The sequence below is a fragment of the Rhinolophus sinicus genome, chromosome 1 (genome assembly GCF_057876585.1).
Source record: "Rhinolophus sinicus isolate RSI-liver-muscle chromosome 1, RSI-T2T, whole genome shotgun sequence".
NCBI lineage: Eukaryota > Metazoa > Chordata > Mammalia > Chiroptera > Rhinolophidae > Rhinolophus > Rhinolophus sinicus.
This window is the reverse complement of record NC_142501.1, coordinates 206207290-206226831: the sequence shown is the minus strand read 5'-3', so window position 1 is coordinate 206226831 and position 19542 is coordinate 206207290. Positions and strand designations below refer to the sequence as shown.

The following is a 19542-nucleotide window of genomic DNA, read 5'->3' as shown; positions in this document are numbered from 1 at the left end:
ATAAAAGTTCCTGAGAATAAATATATAGTGAAGGGTGAAACCACATTATATATCAACAATATATTTTCCCTCACTACAAAAATGCCTTACAAATTACCAGTAATTTGGATACTTTTTGAGAAAGTATCATTATACAGACATTGTTTATGGAATGGATTTAGCCATAAAATTGAATGACTTTTTTAATGCTATTAAGTCATTACCATTCCATATATGACTTAAAAGTTAAATAGATGCTGGTTACCACATTCAAATAATAGTCATGATTTATCTGCCTTTAACCTATGGCTGATCTATAGATGTAAAGATTTGGACAAACAGAAAACCTTTCATTGTGGTAATTTTGAATTTGCTGAAATCTTTTCACAGCTACCTACTAAGTATTTTCTATATATAAGGAGACACAGAGAAATTAAGAGATTTGCCTAAAATGGTACAACCTTTAGCTGCAGAGCCAAACAGAATTTAGGATTCTTGATTCCACCCCCAAAGGTCAGAGGCATTTTGGGGAAGCATCCATTGTTGGGCAAAGACATGGATTCCGGTCCTCGCCTTGTTTCACCTCTCCAGGACTCAGTTTTCTTCTTCAAAAAAAACTGACTGTACAGTGGGGGCAGTCACCGTTGTCAGGTTATTGAAGCATATTGAGCCCTCACTGTGTGCCAGGCATACTTCACAATTTATATTCCAGCCACTGCCCCAGGAAATGCTCGGGCTCCTGAGTTCAGATCACAGCTCCATCACTCACTAGCCCTGTTTCCTTGAGCAAACTGACTTCTTCATGGCTCAGTGTTCTCATCTATAGTTCCTAGTTTATATAATTGTTACAGACCTTAAAAAAGAGAATGCATGTAAATAAAGTACTGACCTGGTACATAGTAAATGTTCAATAAATATGAGCTAATCTCATTTTGATTGATTCTTTTATTATTAATACCAATAGTTAGCATGGGGCATGGGACTGAATAGCCTCTAAGGAGCCACCTTGTTCTGTCTGCTCTCATGACCCCACTCTGGGGAATAATATCATCATTCTCATTCAATTCCTCCTGTAGTCATAAGTACCTGTACATGATTAATTTAGTGGCAGGTGATCCAGCATCAAAATGATAGTTAAGTATTTTAAATTAATCAGGATTTAAATGATTTCTCACATTCTCAGGAAAACTTACTTGGAATTCTGATGAAAACTTTCCATTTTAGTGTATGAGTGATTTTTTTTAAAAGATTCATTGGTTAGTAGTATATAGTTGAAAGTTGTTTGAAGAGACAGACAAATTTAGGGTACGCTGGGATCTATGTGGGCATGCTGTTTGTGACTCTTTATTTAGAGGAGCTATTAATTAAACTGTAAACTCTTTTTAAAGGTTTGAGAGGTAAAACTGGACCACTGGGCCTTGCTGGAGAGAAAGGAGATCAAGGAGAAACTGGGAAGAAAGGACCCATTGGACCAGAGGGAGAAAAAGGAGAAATTGGTCCAGCTGGGCCTCCTGGACCAAAGGGAGACAGAGGAGAGCAAGGGGACCCAGGGCTGCCTGGAGTTTGTAGATGTGGAAGCATCGTGCTCAAATCTGCCTTTTCTGTTGGCATCACAACAAGCTATCCAGAAGAAAGGCTACCAATTATATTTAACAAGGTCCTCTTCAATGAGGGCCAGCACTACAACCCTGCAACAGGGAAGTTCATCTGTGCTTTCCCAGGAATCTATTACTTTTCTTATGATATCACATTGGCAAATAAGCATCTGGCAATTGGGCTGGTACACAATGGGCAGTACCGGATAAAGACCTTCGATGCCAACACAGGAAACCATGATGTGGCTTCGGGGTCCACAGTCATCTATCTGCAGCCAGAAGATGAAGTCTGGCTGGAGATCTTCTTCACTGACCAGAACGGCCTGTTCTCGGACCCAGGTTGGGCAGACAGCTTGTTCTCCGGCTTTCTTCTATATGTTGACACAGATTATCTAGATTCCATATCAGAAGATGATGAACTGTGATCAGGACAGCTGACTGAAATGCTCCAAGATCCTTGTGGGAGTCACTTTGATTTAATCTGGGGCCCTGGAAGGTGGAACAAGCAGAAACGAGATCCAAAGAGACTCCCACTCAGATTCCAGAGCATTTACAGACAGTTCCAGCAGAATCTATTATAACTAGATGAACCACCAAATTGTTGAAACCACACCAAAATGAATTATATAAAACAATAACCCCAGATATGAATTCTCCTGAATGCAATGTTCATAAATATTTAAACAAATGCAAGGCAATGTTAACAAATTTTCTGTTAAATTCCCTGAGTGACAAAACCAGCTGGCAATGATATTGCCTCATTAAATCTTTATAAAATTACATTTTTGCCTGTTATTTAAGAGAATCATAACATCTCAAAGTCTTTGACAATTCTCAAAAGGCTATAGTTAGTCAAAAACCAAAGGTAAGAGATGCTGAATAATTGCAAGCAAGCTAAAGTGAAGTGATAATTTTCCTTGTTTTATCATTTATTCCTTCATGCTTGTATATATTTACTCAACAACTCTTTAATAAGCCTGTATGAACCAGACACTGATACTGGGTCAGATTTAATCAGTTAAGATAAAAATTCCTACCTCATGCAGGCTAGTGCGTATTGAGCAAACTGTCACAATTCAGTGTGAAGAGCACCCTGACAAACAAATGAACTTGATGGGAACCAGAGAAGCCATGGAAAACGATTAGGTGTGTCTAAGGAGGTGGGAGGGATGCAAAGGAAACAAGAAATTCAGCAGCGGCATTCTCCCCATCCCATCCTCCAAACACCACTGGTATTTGCAATCAGGAAGGGGTGAAAAACCTGGAGAGAGAGGCACCCTGGAGACCTGGGAAGGGTAATGGAAATGAAGAGAAACTTACTGAGACCAGCCAGTAGGTCATTCTCCTAAATCCCTCAGCATAATAGTTTCCCAAGACAAATATTTGTAATCTTAGCTTTCTCACAAATAAGGGAATTATTTTACATTGTGGTAACACGTAGTGTCTCACGGACTCTCTAGGTAATGAATTCAAATAAAGCAAAGCATATGTCCACTGATTTGTGAGTGAGCAGATGGGAGGAGTGAACAAGAGAATGAGGGAGAGAGACCAGACGTCTGAGCAAATAGCTGTGCCTTCCAAGTCTCACACCTCCTTTGGTCTAGCACTCTCTTAGTGTCAGTCTCTTGTTCCCCACTGAACTGCAAATCGTCCATTCATCTCACCCATAATTCTGTGACCTGCCACTTCCTTGGCTGATACTAGTAGTATCCCCTTACTCTCTCCTTCTTGATATCTTCTGATCCATGCATTCCTCTCTCTGCTCATTCATTTAATAAATAGTTCAAATGCCTCTTATGTGGGAGTCAATACAGTGGATTCTGTGAAGGTGGTGGAACACCAAGGAATACCACACAGCACCTGCTGTCAACTTTCAAAGGATACAAGAAAGGAAATGACATGCACACACAGACAAAATACATAGAATTCTGGAAACAAACATGCTAAACTATGCTAAGTGCTAAACAAGATACAGACAAAATGCTGAGGAAGAGATGTTGGGGGGGGAATTGTTTACTCCGAAAACAGGGGGTGAGAGAAGACAGCTAGGGAAATCTCTGTTCCCTGGGCCTCAATTGATGGATAGGACTTGGAGTAGCCAAAGTGGGGGAAGGCACTTGAAACAGAGGTAATAATGGTTCCAAGCATAAAAGTGAGAACAGAGACCCAGAAAAGGAATCCATGGGCCACATTTGCAAGAGCCTTGAATGCCGAGCTGAGGGTTGGCGACTTGATTCATGAGAAAATGTGGCACCCCTGTGTGTTCCAAAGCTGGGTACTGCCATTATGGGAGGTGAAATCCATAATTATCAAGCACTTGCATGTAAGGGCAATTCTTGCTTCTTCCATCTTCCAGACCTAGCTTGCTTCCATCATCTTCCTCTGACCCCTATCCTTTGTCCACTGGTTCCTCTCATTCTGAGTCAAGACATGGATCTGGACAACCAATGGCAATGAACATTAGACAAAAAAGACAGAGCAATGGTGGTTTGAGATAGTCAACTGCCTCTAGATAACGGCTGAACCTGGCATTCCAGGCTATAAAATGTGAAGAACAGCCAACAGAAGAAGGAAACATGAAAATATGGGCCCTTTGAAGATTATGGGATTTGCTGGAGAAACTGGAATGGAGAAATTATTATAGATATCCATGACTCACAAGATTACTATGTAATTTAAATTTTCTTCTGATCCTGATCCATCAGTGCATTCATTTTTTGGACATTGTGTACTTGTTTGTCTTTTAAATGTTTCTTTCATTAAAAAACCTATGTTAAGTAGCTTTTTAAACCAAAATTTGTTAAGCTGGTTCTAGGCCCACAGATGAATTTTATTTTTGAATATCTGGTAAGATGGTGATGGGAATCAGAGAGCTAAAGTGGAAAACAAAAGGTGATTTTTGTATTAAAAAGATAAATGTTTAAGCAAATGCAGTTGTCTTTTATTCCAAAAAAAAAACAAAAACAAAAACAAAAAATAGATATAATTTATCCACATTTACAGATATTTGTGTAAAGAAAGTAGAAGAGTAAATTTGGTCTAAAAAAATTTCAAGTCTTATTCCAATCATTCTTTGTAAGGGCTGACTTGGAATGAACAGATATTAAGAAATATTTATTGTCTAGGTACCATCTCATTCCAGAAGGATCTAAAGCCACTTACAAAGATAGATAAAATGCAGAAAGAACACACTAGTTAGAAGCAAGTGAAAATCAAAAAGCAAAACAAACAAGAAAGAAAAGAGTGAGGCTAATACAAAACTGTGTATATGAACACAGGTGTTCCTATGTTACACATTTACAGGACACGTTTCCTTGTACCTGTGCATGCAAAGGGCATCCCCAGGTCATTTATCATTGTGAATGATGTTGTTTATGGAGGAAAAAAGAGTCTGTAAATTCTGAATATAATTTTTCTCTGCCACTTTGTGAAAAAGATCATGGACATAAGTACATTTTAGATGCTAGCCATTTATTATTTTTATACCTTCTTCTCTCTCACCTTCTGTAGCTCTACTTTCAGTAAACGGCATCCCTACACCTAAGGTACATTCTAGATGTCTTCCTTCCCTTCCCCACTGAATTTTGTTCAGCATAAAATTCTTATGGTTCCAGGCCCTACCCGTACATTTCTGAGTCATTGTACCTTTCTATTCTCTATGCCAAGGTTTTGTTCACATACTCATCATCCATTCCCCGGACTAGTAGAAAACTTTTTAATTGACCCTTTGCCTTCAGCCACATCCCTCCCAGCCATCCTCCATATCTGGTCATGTCACTCCACAGCTTAAAAGCCAGCAGTAGCCCCCTGCAATATAAAAGGTGTCTTGAACCTCTTTGGGCTTTGCCTTCCATATCCTTTGTCTGGTATTCATACCCAGTTTCCTTCTGAAGGGCCACCCTCCTTCATATGCTAAGTCTTTGAGTTTCTAAGTGGAGCTGACTCCTGCAGTATGTAAATCTCAGGGCTGATTGATCAGAGTATAGCATTCCATTCACCAAAATAATTGGTTCTGGGGACTCAGAGCCAATGAGACTTTGCTGGGACTTTTATACAAGAGCATCTCATTCTTTCCCATTGGACTTCAGTCTGTGAGCCTCTATTAGCCATGTTCCCATCACAAAGCATAATATCATTTGAGAATGGAGCCATGCACAGGGGAAGTAAAGAAATACAGATAAAGGGGGAAAAATAGGTCTAGGAGTCATCATTTGAACACTGACCTCGATATGTCCAATCCCAGCTCTCTCTGGATGTTCCTGTTATGACAGCTATTAGATGCCATTTTTACTTAAGCTCTTTGGAGGTGGGCATTCGGTCACTTGCGAAAGATGTTATCCTACCTAATATTAATACAAGCACCCTTTAGCAAAGCACATTAGCTCTTTGGGATCTATCATCTGCTTACTTTTATAGTCCTATCTCCCATGCAACCTACAATCCAAGCAAATGCAGATAACTGCAGTTCTAGAAAGCCTAGTTCTCACATGCCTCAGACCTCCACACGTGCCGTTTCATTGCTCATCATGCCATTGCTGCCCTGGTCTGCCTGACTAGCTCACCTCCTAAGGCTCGGCTCAAAGGCTACTTCCTTTTCTCTAATCTTCCTCTTCCCCTGTGCCCAATGGGAATCACAGGTGACCTCACATGTCTTCCATACCATCTGGAAACCAGTGCGTAGCTACGTTAGCAATGGTGAACACTTACTGTGTGCTAGTTCAAGTGCTTTACATGTATTAGCTCACTTTGGTCTTCACAATAATTATTCTCCCCATTTCACAGATGAGGAAACTGAGAGACGGAGAGATTAAGAAATATGTTAAGTAAATAGTAAGTGGCACAGGAGACCCAGGGAGTCGGGCTCCAGAGTCCTCGCTTCTAATCATCATGCTGGGTCCTTATCCTATGTCACATTTATCTCACAATAGTCCCATCATTGTATCACTCATATATTTCTACATTTGTTCATCTGATGGACACTTGGTCCTATTTATCTTTAGATTCCAGTGCTGTACACAATGCTTGCCATAATATATGCTCAACAAAAATGTGACAAATTAATCTTTTCAGTCACAATTTTTACATGTGAAGAGAGAGAGAGAGAGAGAGAGAGAGAGAGAGAGAACTCACAACTGAAAAGTCCTATGATCGTCCTGTGCATTGATCAAGACTTTAGATTACAACTGCCAGACTCTAACTCAAATAGGCTAAAGAAAAAAGGAATTCACTGAAATAACAGAAAATTCTAGAGCCAGATCAGGGTATTCATTCATTGTCACATTGTCACCAGGATTGTATTTCTCCCATCTCAGAGATTACTACTCCTCATTGCAGACTTCACTTTCAGGCAGGCTCTTGCTTTTGTGGCAAACATAGCCACCAGGAAAATGATACATATGTTTCTCTTTTGGATAGTCCCAGCAAAAGACCTGGGGATGACAGCTTTTTGGTTCTGACTGGTCCTGCTTGAGTTATGGGCCTATCCCTCAATCAGTGATTGGCCAAAGGGATGTGGTTTTCCCACTGGCCATGCCTACGTCACATGTTCAACCCTTAGAAGTAGAAACAGAATGAGTCCCACCTAAATCACTGGATTGAGGCTGGGGAAAAGATTGTTCCCCAAAGGAAACTAAAGGTGCTGGAACTAGAAAAAGAGAGGTTGGTTGACTGGCTGGTCAAAAGCAACAGGTGACCTCTGTAGGCTGTTTCCAAATAAAATCAAAATCACATTTATTTTGTCTGCATGATGCAAAATAAATGCATTGCTAGGATTATTTTTCTCTGACATAATCTAATTTTTATAATATTTGCTCAGAATTGACTAAGTATTTTGTACTCTATGAACCTGGCATTTGTGACAATCTCATGTATAGGCTGTCATAATGCCAGCTCCCAATCGATAGTTTTCATGAAAGAATGTATTATTCTCAACTAAAATGCCCTCCCCCTCCAACCTTCTGATTTTTGACATCAGCCCCCTAGAATATGCAAGAACCTATGCATTTGTGTTTGATAAAAAGAGGGGGACAGCATCCTTGGAGATTAGTCTCTTTGTGAAATCAAAAAAGGGCTACTAAATCCAATTCATTCCTCAGCCAACATAGTCACAGGACTGAAAGGGGAGAAGGAGCAACTAAAAAGCCATCCTAGGTCATCAACCACCCTGCTGTCCTCATGTTTTACTTCCTGTTTCTTGAGAGACCATCACTCAGCGCCTAGTGATACCAGCAGCTACCACGTGCCCTGTGCATTCTTAGTAACTGGAACCATCCTTGAGCATGGGACCTTATTTTATCCTCAGGAAAAGCAGTGCCTCTTCTACTACCCTCCTCCCTGGAAGGAGGACCATGGCTATGGATGTGTCAGGAGCCCCAGTGCTGGGATATGGATTAAGCATGACAAGGAGGTCAAAGTCAAGGCCACACACCAACGTCTCTGTGTTCTTCTTTCTTGGGAACATCCCACTCTGGGTCCAGCAGCAGGGAGCACTCAAAAGGATTTCACTATGGAGAACTGAATAGAAGAACTGTATTCAGAGGCTCTGGCAGGGTTTAAAGAACCAAGTCGGGGGGTTGGAGTTGAGGTATCCAAGGACTAGAAACAGCAGGAACACATTAGCACCCCAAGTCTGGAAGGGGAGGGAGGCAATAGTGGTTACTGACTGCAGCAAAGAGCTAGAGACTTTGCAGAGGGATTGTCCTCAGGAATCCATGACTGGAGAAGAGCCCAGCCACTGCCAGAACCGTGCAGAAGCAGAGAGGAGGCCTGGGCAATCAGTCCCCTGGCCACACTCTCCTTCTACCCTCCAGTCTCCTATCTGTACCTCCCACTGGTCAAACCAAAAGACTACAGGGGCAAAGGAGCTGGGTGATGTCATGCAGAGATGGGCTTCCTGGGCAAAGAGCAGTGCAGAGAAGGACAGAAAATGGGGGTCTAGAGGCGCGGGAGCAAGTGGAAATTAAATAGCATAGGGCTCCACTCTTCGATCCCTTCCCGCTCTACATTCTCTCTAAAACTCCATGCAGCAGGTGCAATAAAACTGATGCTCCATCTTGAGAAGGGCAAAAGGGGCACCTTCCAGAGCCCCTCAGGGCTGCCTGTAATGTGTGCGCAAGGAGCCCTCACGTCTCAGAGTGGTCCAGCTCCACTTACAAGAAAATTCCAGTGAAGTTCGGGGTCAAGGTCTTGCAGTGATGGACAGAAGGTTTTGCTAGTATCCTCTCTGTAAATCCCCCTCCTAAACTTGCAACAGCCACAGGCAGCTGGTAGAGCGTTCAGGGCTTCAAGGTTCTAGCCAAGTAGCTTTCCAGCTCATCACGAGTTAAATGCTCCTGTTACCCAGTTAGAGATGAGAATACTGAGTCTCTGAACCATTGAACAGTTTGCCCACAGTCAAGCCTTAATAAACGTGAGTGGGTTCCTGCCACCTACACGCCTCTGACACATATACTCTGTTGGGAACATACACAGCTGCGCTCCCCTGCCTTCAATGCCACATCCTTAAGACAGGGTTTCACAACTAGACCACTGCATGTGGGGGTAAAGCCTCATTCTTCAGTCCTCTTCCTTTATGCTGGTAAATACTGCTTTCCTCCCACTTCAGCTGGGAGCTAAGCCCATCACAACCAGGACCAGCTCATGCGTGATCCAAATATTCAGTGTGGCTAGACCAGGCAGCTCTGCACACTCTGAGGGAGCCAGCACTGCAGAGACCTCCCTCACTCTGCCCTAGAAGCAAAGACTGACCCTAAGAGACCGAGGCTGGGTCTGTGGGTCTGGTTTAGTTATGCCAAGGAGAACCCAGGTGACCTTTTAGCATCACCACTGATATCATTATGCTTAAAAATGTCAGGCAGGATTGGTGCAGCCACTATGGAAAACAGTTTGGAGGTCTCTCAAAAACCTGAAAATGGAACTACCTTATGATCCAGCAATCCCACTCCTAGGTATCTATCCGGAGAAATCCAAAACTCCAATTCAAAAATCTTTATGCACTCCTATGTTTATTGCAGCACTATACACAATAGCCAAGACCTGGAAACAACCGAAATGCCCATCAGTAGATGACTGGATTAAGACACTGTGGTACATTTATACAATGGAGTATTACGCAGCCATAAAGAAGAAAGAAATCTTACCATTTGCAACAATATGGATGGACCTAGAGAACATTATGTTAAGTGAAATAAGTCAGACAGAGAAAGACAAATACCATATGATCTCACTTATATGCGGAATCTAAAGAAAAGAATACGTGAATGAACTAATCAGAGACAGTTTTGGAAACATGGAGGAAAAACAGAGGGTTGCTAGAGGGGCGCGGGGGTGGGGATAAGGGGAAGGTGAGAGGTTTTGAAAAATAGTCGGTAACCACAAGATGGTCATGGGGGTTTGAAAATTAATTTGGGGAATATACAGAGGGATAGTGGATGGGGGGAGGGGAGTTCACACAGTGTGAGGGATATAAATGATAAACGTCTAAGTTTTGCTTTGTCTTGTGCACCTGAAACTAATAAAAAAAAAATCTTTTAGGGAAAAAAAATTGCCCCCCACTGTGCAGTCTTCCTTCCATTTTCTTATTCCCCTTCCCACGCCCCACTCAGTTCAAGAAAATTTCTTTTAAATCAGCTTGATATTTGTAAGGCAAGCATAAGCTGTTGATAGTTTTATGTAACTAATAAAGAAAATTAAAAAAAAAAATGGCAGGCAGCCTGAGTTCCTCTCAGTTTTCTTCACAAGATACTCCCTATAGTAAACACACACACACACACATACACACACACACACACACACACACACTTTCTTGTCAGGATTAATCCACACTTTCCACAGGCTTCATGTGTCTCTTGACGTGGTTTGTAGATTGAGTCTAAAACATACCAAAATATTAATACATCAGGCAACTGAAGTGTCCTTTGGAGAAGAAAATGATAAAAAAAAAAAAAAAAAAAAAAAAAAAACCATAAAACTTGCAATAAGGATTATTTCAATGCTATCGCAGGGTTTCCAAGAGATGCGGTGACATTCCTTTTCTTTTTGTTCTACATCAGGGTTTCTCAACCTCAGCATTCTTGACATTTGGGCCACATCATTCTTTGCTATTCAGGTCTCTCCTGTGCACTGTACGACATGGCAGCAGGATCCCTGGCCTCCACCCAATAGGGCCAGTAGCACCTCCCCTTTCAGACATGGCCATCAATACCTCCAGACAAGGCCCAATGTCCTCTGGGAGCAAAATTGTCCCAGCTGAGAATTTCTGCACAGTCTGGTCATGTTGACAGGGTCTACTCAGTCATTACAATCTACCTGTTTGCCAACAACCATCTTCCAGCTGATTATTTATTTATTTATTTATTTATTTATTTATTTTTACAGACATGAGCACATTGGCTGGTCACTAATTCAGGTAAGATAACTGGTTTCCTTCTGAGAAGACTTAGCTGAACAGCACCCGGTCCTGGAAGAAGCAGCCAGGAACCATGTTCTCATCCCAATTCCCTCTTCCTGGACCCAAATATTTCCATTTTGTTTTGTCTAAGATACAAAAAACACATCTCCTATTTCTAAGAATATAGTCCAAGAAAATAATTAATAATGTGTGCAAAGGTTTAATTACAGAAAGAGCCTTGCAGCAAAGTTTGTAAGATGGAAAATTGGGAAATAGAATATTGGTTAAATGAGCTGTGAGACACTCATCCAACAGTCATTAAAAGTGATGAGAATGAAAATGCATTGGCACCATAAGATGTTCATGAAATATTAACAGAACAAGATAGATTCCTAAAAGATACTTTCAGTAAGTATCCCATATTTAAAGTGTGTTTGCATATGTGCATAAAAAACATCTGTGTAAAAATAAGCTATTAATAGGAATTTTTAATCTCCACCCGTTTGATCTTTGTTTTCATTTTTTATAATGGACGTATTTTACATAAAAGTTTTTAATATAAGTTCTTGGATAGTCAGGGTTGTTGTACATTTCTATGTTCCCAAAGAATTTCAGGTAAAAAAGTCTAAGGAGAGAGAAAAAAAAACAAAAAAAAACAACAACAAAAAAAACAACAACAAAGAACAAAAAAACTGTAGGTTGAAGTGAGAAACGACACCATTTTTAAAGTTTCCTGGTTGCATGCCTGGATGTCTATTTCAGAGGATTCTTTAAAGCAAGAATGAAACCCAACAATCCTAGTTTATGTATCTTTAAACCTATCCCACCCTCACTTGAACAGGGAAGGAAATGAGTCTTGAATTGACATCACCTTACTGAGTTTTTATTAGTCCAGAGCTATAAACCCAGTGGGTTAGCCACAGGATGAGGTCATTCAGAACCAATGCACTTGTGTTATAGCAAAGATATTTATGAGCTAAAAGACAGAGAAGACTGGACCCAGGTCTTTGCCCCAGTGCCACCCTGGAGGTGGCAGAATTTGCTGAAGTAAAGACGTGCCCAGTCTAGTCAGAATTCCAAGAAATGATCTTAAAGCACTGGAAGTAGAAAAATTCATAAACTTTAAGGTATTACATAGCTGCTTTTACATCACAAAAGTGCTGTCTTTTCCAACATGGCTTGTAAGTTGCTGCCTTGCCTGAAATAAACAACACGGGAAAGCAGTCTCTGTAAACTATCCCTCCCCCAGCCTCAGCGGCATCCCTATTGTTATTGAAATTACTCTGGAACGATGATAGGGTTGCAGGTTTTCTACAGAAAAACCCAGGCCTTACTATATTCAGAGCTAATAATAAAGCACAGCTGCCTGAGTGTTCCAGATGGTCAGACTATTGGCAAAAAATACTGCAACTCTTGGTAGGTGAGATGGTCAGGATGCAGGATATACCCGCACTGATAGATTAAGATATGCACATACAAGAAGTTCTGACCCACTTGACTCCCCCAAGGCGTAAAATACAGATTAAATTCAAGACATCCAATCAAATTGAATTTCAGATAACACAAGAAATAATTGTTTAGTATAAGGATGTCCCAAATATTTAACTGGGTGCCGAAGTTATTTGCTAAGTGTGGCAACTCTACTCCCCCAGAATTCACCTGCAAAGGCATAACTGGAATTCAAGTGACCTCCAGAAGGGCCATGCCTATAAGGTCTCATATAAGAAGCAGCAGCTTTTCTTATGAGAAGGGATTCTTAGCTTCCCAAAACAACTTCCAAGCGGCAAATTTCACTGAATCAGAAAGACAAGAAAAGCTGGGTGGAAAATCAGAAGACTTAAGATCTAGTCCCAGCAATTCCAGTAACCAGTCTGGGTTATTTTTGGACAAGTCACCTGAATCCTGTAAGTCTGTTTCCACATAAGATTTGTGGTGGAAAATATATGACAGTCTTTCTTACTCTGAACTCATGGCAGACATTGCTAATCCATCCCGGCATTCCTTCCCACTGTATTCCCACTGTGCCCAGGGCGGCGGGCCGCGGGATTCTTCTCAACTAAGTCTCCAGGCAGCTGACAAGGATCGACCCTGGAGATGAAATCTACTTGTCTTCCTTGAAGTAAATGAGCCTTCAATTTCCCTTTCAACTCTAATGAAAACTTGGAAACCTTTGTATTCCGATTCAGTTCTAAAATGCAAGATCTCACCTAGTTTCACACCCTCAATTAAAAGCAAAATATGACAACTGTGTTTTTCTTTTTCTTTCTTCCTTTTTTTTTTTAAATGTATATAGTATGGTCCCATTTTGTTAAAAAAAAAAAAAAAAGTTCACAGAACCCCATTGGCCACACCTGCAAGTGCCCTTTACACACCACCCACTCCCAAAAGTGATAAAGGCCAGTGGGTTCTAGACTCTTGCCATTTCACCAGTCGGAGGGATTACTCCATCCCACTCCCCCCATTAGAAAAAGTCACTGAAAGGTAGAGATAAGTCATTGGCAATTTCAAGCCAATAAGAGAACAGAAGACCCTATATTTCAAGGTAGCAGGAACTCAGGGAAATGAAACAATGATGTCTTCCCCATCCCACATTTAAGAGAGCAGAGCTGATCTGAAAGCCCATTTCCCCTTCAATTCTCAGCGACTGCATAGGAGCAATCCACCACTATACAGTGGGTCTGCTGAGGGACCTGCTGTACAGAATCTCTTTCAACTCCTCCTTCATCCTGGCAGACAGATATCAGTGCATTTAGGCCTGTGCGGAAACCATGGATGCTTCACCAACGGCGGCTGTCCTCTCTGCACATTCCATCTCTCACGCTAAGACTGTTAATAAACTCTGAAGTGAGTGTTCAGCAAAGGGATTTTAAGGATATCAATCCCGACGCTCTAATATGTCAAAAGGAAAACTGTTTCCTGGGAATGTTCCTTCCTTCCCAAACAAGATAAGAAAACGTTAATTTTGTTTTTGCTCCAAGGCTCACTTTGATGGCTGAATGGAAGGTGGCCAGCTTACTTTTTAAAGTACTGACCTCTAGTGGCTAGCAACAATAATTACTCTACCAAAGAACAAATTTTCTAACAAAGTCCAAGCGTGAGCTCACTTTACGTTCCAGAAGAGGAAACAGAGATCCATACAAGATGAGGAACTTGTCAGTGGTCACTAAGACAGGACTGGAGCCCAAGACTAGTTTGTTCCTTCAATCACTCAACACATATTTATTGAGTGTTTACTATGGGCCAGGAGTTCCCCTGGGTTATGAGAACCCAGCGGGAAAGACAAAACAATGTGTCAACCTGGGAGGATTAAAAAAGAAGGAAGCCTTGTTAATGATGATTGATCCTTCTCCGGTGTTAGTGGGGACATGAATTAGGAAACAGCCCTGAAGATTCTAGTATATTTCAGTATCTCGAAGAAGGAATGAGTAAACCTCAGGACCCCTTCGTAAAAGAACCCAGGTTGGTAGCAAAAGGGAAGTCTTCATGCAGTAAGTGGCAAAATATGTGTCCCCTCCCCCCAGCTATTGTTCTTAAGATTCACTTGCCTTTTGAAGATTTTAGTAATCTCCACTGATACCATCATTCTAGCCCCTGAAATTATTCTTCTAATCCGTACCTTTCTGTCCCAAGCATGGGTGTAAATCCTTTCTATAATCCCCCACAGCAAAAATGAGACTATGTGGGAACAATTATAAGATTTTATTGAAGTCTCAGAGAAAAGAGAGAGGAATGATAGCAGAGTTAGTAAAAGCGGACAACTAGATATGACAACACAATGGGACCCACGGGCTCTGGTGCCCTGTCAGAGGTTGGCCCGGCTCCTGTAGGATTGTGTCCCTGTCTAGTCCTGGTTACACAGCACATTGCAGTGTCCATCGTCCCTTACTACCCCGAGAAACTTCTCAAACATGGCAAAGCCTCCCTCAGACCACAGCCAAGAGAGCAGAATGGTGCGTAGTAGAAAGTGTCCCTTCACCCTCTGGTCCAAATTCCATCTCTCAAATAGTGAGAACACAAGCAGCTACCAATTTACAGATGGCTTTTACTCCAGAAATCTATCTGCTAGACAGTTCTTTGGATTCTGTCCTGCATTTCCAAAAAAGAAGCATCAACAGTGATTGAAATCAGAAGCAAGTCCAAGAAAGTTCTATTTATACCCTGGTCCATCTAAGGATGTTAGAAACAAAACTTCTCAATTTGGCAGAAATCAGGAAGCGAGTATAGATATTCCTGGGTTCTCTTTATACCAATGTATTATCTGTACTGACATAAAGACCCAAATTCTCCATCCCCATCCAGGTCCCTAAGAATTCTGCATCAGGAGACAAAGCACAGTTGCCTCTACGAGGACCTGTGGCTGCAGACAGCCAAGACATGAAAATTCTTGACCTGGAATCAGTAGAGAGGTCATTCCTCAATTGAGTCTGTTGGGAAAAGTACCTGTTTCCCAAATATCTTTAGCATTTGGTGCATTTGAAGGAAATGCAGTATAATTTGTGGCATCGCAGGACATAAGAAAATAATAGATGGATCAGAGTGCCTGGTGAAGGAGAATATAATATTTTTTCATCAAGAGATGTCATCTGCAGCTCTCTGTCTAGTGAGCCCAGCAAGGCTCCTTGGATAAGATCTTGTTTCAGTGAAGGGTCAGTTGAGCAACTCTTCTTGATTATGCAATTGTAAGATGAGGGGACACCCACTGCCCTGGGAAATGGGGAGTAACAGGATTTCGTGTGACATGACTGATGCCCTTTCCGATGCCCCTGGTAGTCTCTGATGTCAGGGAATAAATTTGCAAAATGGCTAAGGAATCTCCTTGGGAAAAAAGGATTTAGACACTGGCCTCTTTTCTGCTGAATTTCAACAGCATTAAGACCTCTCTGGTAAACTTGGGTGATCTTAATTGAGTTGATCAGCGAGGAGGGATGTGGGACACCGTGGAGGGGAATGCAAGGTGAGGACAGGGGGTCTGTGGACTGGTGACCATGGTTCAACTCGGAAGTCAGATGGCAGCGTGGAGGTGGGGAAGGGCGGAGAGTGTGGTTACTGGTTTAGGCAGAGCCTGTGATTGAAGTCTAAAACTTCTCAAAATGCTGGCAACAGTGGCAGATCATATTGGAATAAACCATGTTGGAGAAATGAGGGTTTCTCACCACCATCATTACTGACAATTGGAGCCAGACGTTTTTTTGGACGGGGGTGAGGTGGGAAAGGCCCTGCCCTGTGCATTGCAGGATGTTTAGCAGCATCCCTGGTCTCTGACCACTAGATGCCAGTAGCAAGTCCCTCCAAGTTGTCACAGCAAAAATGTCCCCGACTTTGCTAAGTGTCCCCTGGGAGAACAAAATGTGCATGGGTTGAGAAACACCAGTATAAACGAAAGAGTGTAACCCTCGAATCTCAAATGTGATGGACCTGGTATGAGTATAGAGACTGCCCAACCCATCAATACAGCCAACGCAAATATGCTCAGCCTTCTTGGGAGCCATTTCCTGCAGTAACCAACTCATCTCCTGTTCTCTCACCATTGGCATTCGTCCGCAGGACCACTGTTTGAATCAAGTGAGCCTCTCAAGATTTATGAACAACTCTAAGTGAAAATGAGGCTTCAAGGGGGAGGCACTGGATGTCCTGCTAATAAAAGCAAGCACGTTTTCAATCACGTAATTAGCAAGTGAAAGCATTGTGATAGTATTTGTAAAAGATGACTATATTTCATTCATTCATTCATTCAAGCTGGTGAAGTAGGTCATACCAATGAGATGCACGTACAGGAAGTACTGGAAAGAAGAGATTGTAAAGCTTGTAGAAGAATAACCTTGCCAACAAGAAAAATATAAGAATTCACTACTCACATTAGAGTACCAGTTTTCTCTGATATGTGAGAGCGTCACCGGTTATTTCAAGTTATGACATGAGTCTCTAAAATAAAATGAATCTGATAGCATTCCATTCTCGATAGCTCAGACAGCTCTCTTAGGAAGTGAAAATGTTGTTAAATGAAGCAAATGAGGAAAAAAGTTGCTGCAATTCAAAACACGTTGAAAATCATAGCCCTGGAGGGAGAAAATTAAATGCTTTAATATCTATAAAATAAAAATAGGCTACACAACCAATACATCTGAGCCAATAAGTGTTTCTCTCCATTTACTATAGAAACAAGAGGTTCAAATTTGCTGGAATTCAAGTTCCATTTCAGGAAGAGATGTATATAATTCAGTAAATTAAAAAACATAAATCAAATATTGAAGGGCATGATTTTATAAAGTTTATGAGTCAGAGGTGATCCTTCACTTTAGTGGTGTGTTTTTTCTTGTGCTACGCCTTTCTTTCACGGAGAATGGATCAGCTGCAATAAAAAATATGATAAAAATCCAAAGAACTGAGTAAGAATGACACAGTCATCTAAAACTGAAATTGTGTTCTACCCGTTCAGGTGTGAGAAGCATTTTTTTTTTTTTTTTACCATTTATTGACCTAAATAATGTACCATTGCAGCTTTCCTCTAAAGAGAATATAGCATAGTGGTCTCATTCAGGTTCTACGATTTTTCCATGTTTATCACATTGTCTTAATTTCCCAAAGAGATTTCAAATGCATCGTGCTGTAGTGGCATTACCCTTGAAGACATTAAATGCATTTGCTTATTTTTTGATATACATGCAAAAACTATATGTCTCAGAGTGCTCTGTAAAAGATGACTATATTTCATTCATTCATTCATATTTTTATTAATTTATTTAAAGACGTGACTGCTACAGTTACTATCACTGTGTAACAAATGACCCCAAAATGAAGTGGCTAACAGCAATCATTTTATTATGCACATGGATTCTGTAAGTCAGGAATTGGAACAGAGCACAGCTGGTTGACTGATCTCTACTCCACAATATCTGGGGCCTGATCTGTGAAAACTTGAACCCTGTGAGGTGACTTGATGTCTAAGGGCTGGAATCACCCAAAGGCTTATTCACGTACATGTCTGGAGCTTTGGCTACAGTGACTCAAAGCCAAGGACTGCTGAACAAAGCGTGCACACATGGCCTTTCCATGGGGTCTGGTCCCTCACCCTACGGTGGCCTCAGGGTAGTTGAATTTACACGGCCACTTAAGACTCTAAGCACAAAAGTTCCAACAAAGAACATAGAAATGACATTGTCTTTTGTGACTCAGCCTCAGAAATCAGCCAGCAAATCAGCACCGCTTCCACCACCTGAAACTAGTCACTGTAGATGTAAGTCCTGTCAGATATGAGGGGAAGGAAAATAGACCCCACGTCTTGAGGGGAGGAGAGTCAGAGATTTGGGAGGTTATGTTTTAAAACCACCATGGGGCATGCCAAGATAGAGCACAGGATTTTTATTATTAGGAATATTTAAAAAGATATAACTACAGGCATGTCAGAGTTTAAAAATAGTAAGGAATACGAGTCTTTTGAAAAACCTTTGCCAATCAATTTAAAAATAAAGAAAAGACGCAAATTTCTAAAAATATACAATATACTAAAATTGAAAGAAGAAATTTAAAACCTGAATAGGCGTATAAGCATGAAAGTAATTAAATCATTGGTCAAAAATTAAGGCACACACACCCCCAGCCCATTCTCCAAAGAAGATATACAAGTAGCCAATAAGCTCAATGACTGATGGTGCTCACGACGCATAGGGAAATGCAAACAGAAACCACAGTGCCATGCCATTTCATGCCTACTAGGATGGCTAGCATCAAAAAGTGGAAAATAACAAGTGTTGGCGAGGATGTGCAGAAATTAGAACACTTGTACCTGACAGGTGGAATGTAAAATGGTTCAGCCGCGGTGGAAAACAGTTTGATAGTCCCTCAAAAACGTAAATATTGAATTACCATATGACCGCCAAATTCCACTCCTAGGTGTATACCTAAAGGAATTGAACACAGGGACTCAGACAGATACTTGTATGTGACTGTATACTGAAGCATTATTCACTCTACCCAAAAGGTAGAAACAACCTAAATATCCATCAGCACATAAGTGGATAAGGAAAATGTGGTCTACACACACAATGAATTATGATTCAGCATTAAAAAATAATGATGTACTGACACAGGCTATAACATGGATGAACCTTGAAAACATCATGTTAAAGGAACTAAACCAAACATAAACGGACAATTATCATACGGTTCCAAGTAAATGAAATAACTAGAATAGGCAAATTTATAGAGACAGAAAGTGGATTGGAGGTTAGCAGGGGCTGGGCTGGGTTACCAGAGGGAGGAATGTAGAGTTATTGTTTAATGGGTACAGAGTTACTATTTGGGGTGATGAAAACATTTCAGAAATAGATAGTGGTGATGGTTGCACAACGTTGTAAATGTAACTAATGCCACTGAATTGTACACTTAAAAATGGTTAAAATATATATTTGAAAGTTGCTAAAAGAGTACATCTTAAAAATTCTCAAGTTCTTACCACAAGAAAAAAAGATTGTAACTATGTGAGGTGATGGATGTTAATTAAACTAATTGTGGTGATCACTTTGCTATATATATAAATTCTTATGTGAGCAACAGAAATGAATCTAACAGATTTGTTTGAAA

The 19542-nt window shown here is 40.9% G+C and overlaps 1 protein-coding gene across 5 annotated transcripts in view; it reads left to right on the top strand.

Moving 5' to 3' along the window:
- The window catches only part of C1QTNF7 (C1q and TNF related 7), a 92781-nt gene extending 90425 nt beyond the window's left edge, over window positions 1–2356 (top strand). For all 5 annotated transcript variants that reach the window (XM_019740850.3, XM_074321520.2, XM_019740851.3 and 2 more), the window contains exon 3: window positions 1368–2356. In XM_019740850.3, the coding sequence (XP_019596409.1) occupies window positions 1368–1999 (632 nt within the window). In that variant the 3' untranslated portion in view covers window positions 2000–2356. The remainder of the gene's footprint in view (window positions 1–1367) is intronic.
- The last annotated feature ends 17186 nt before the right edge of the window (window positions 2357–19542 follow it).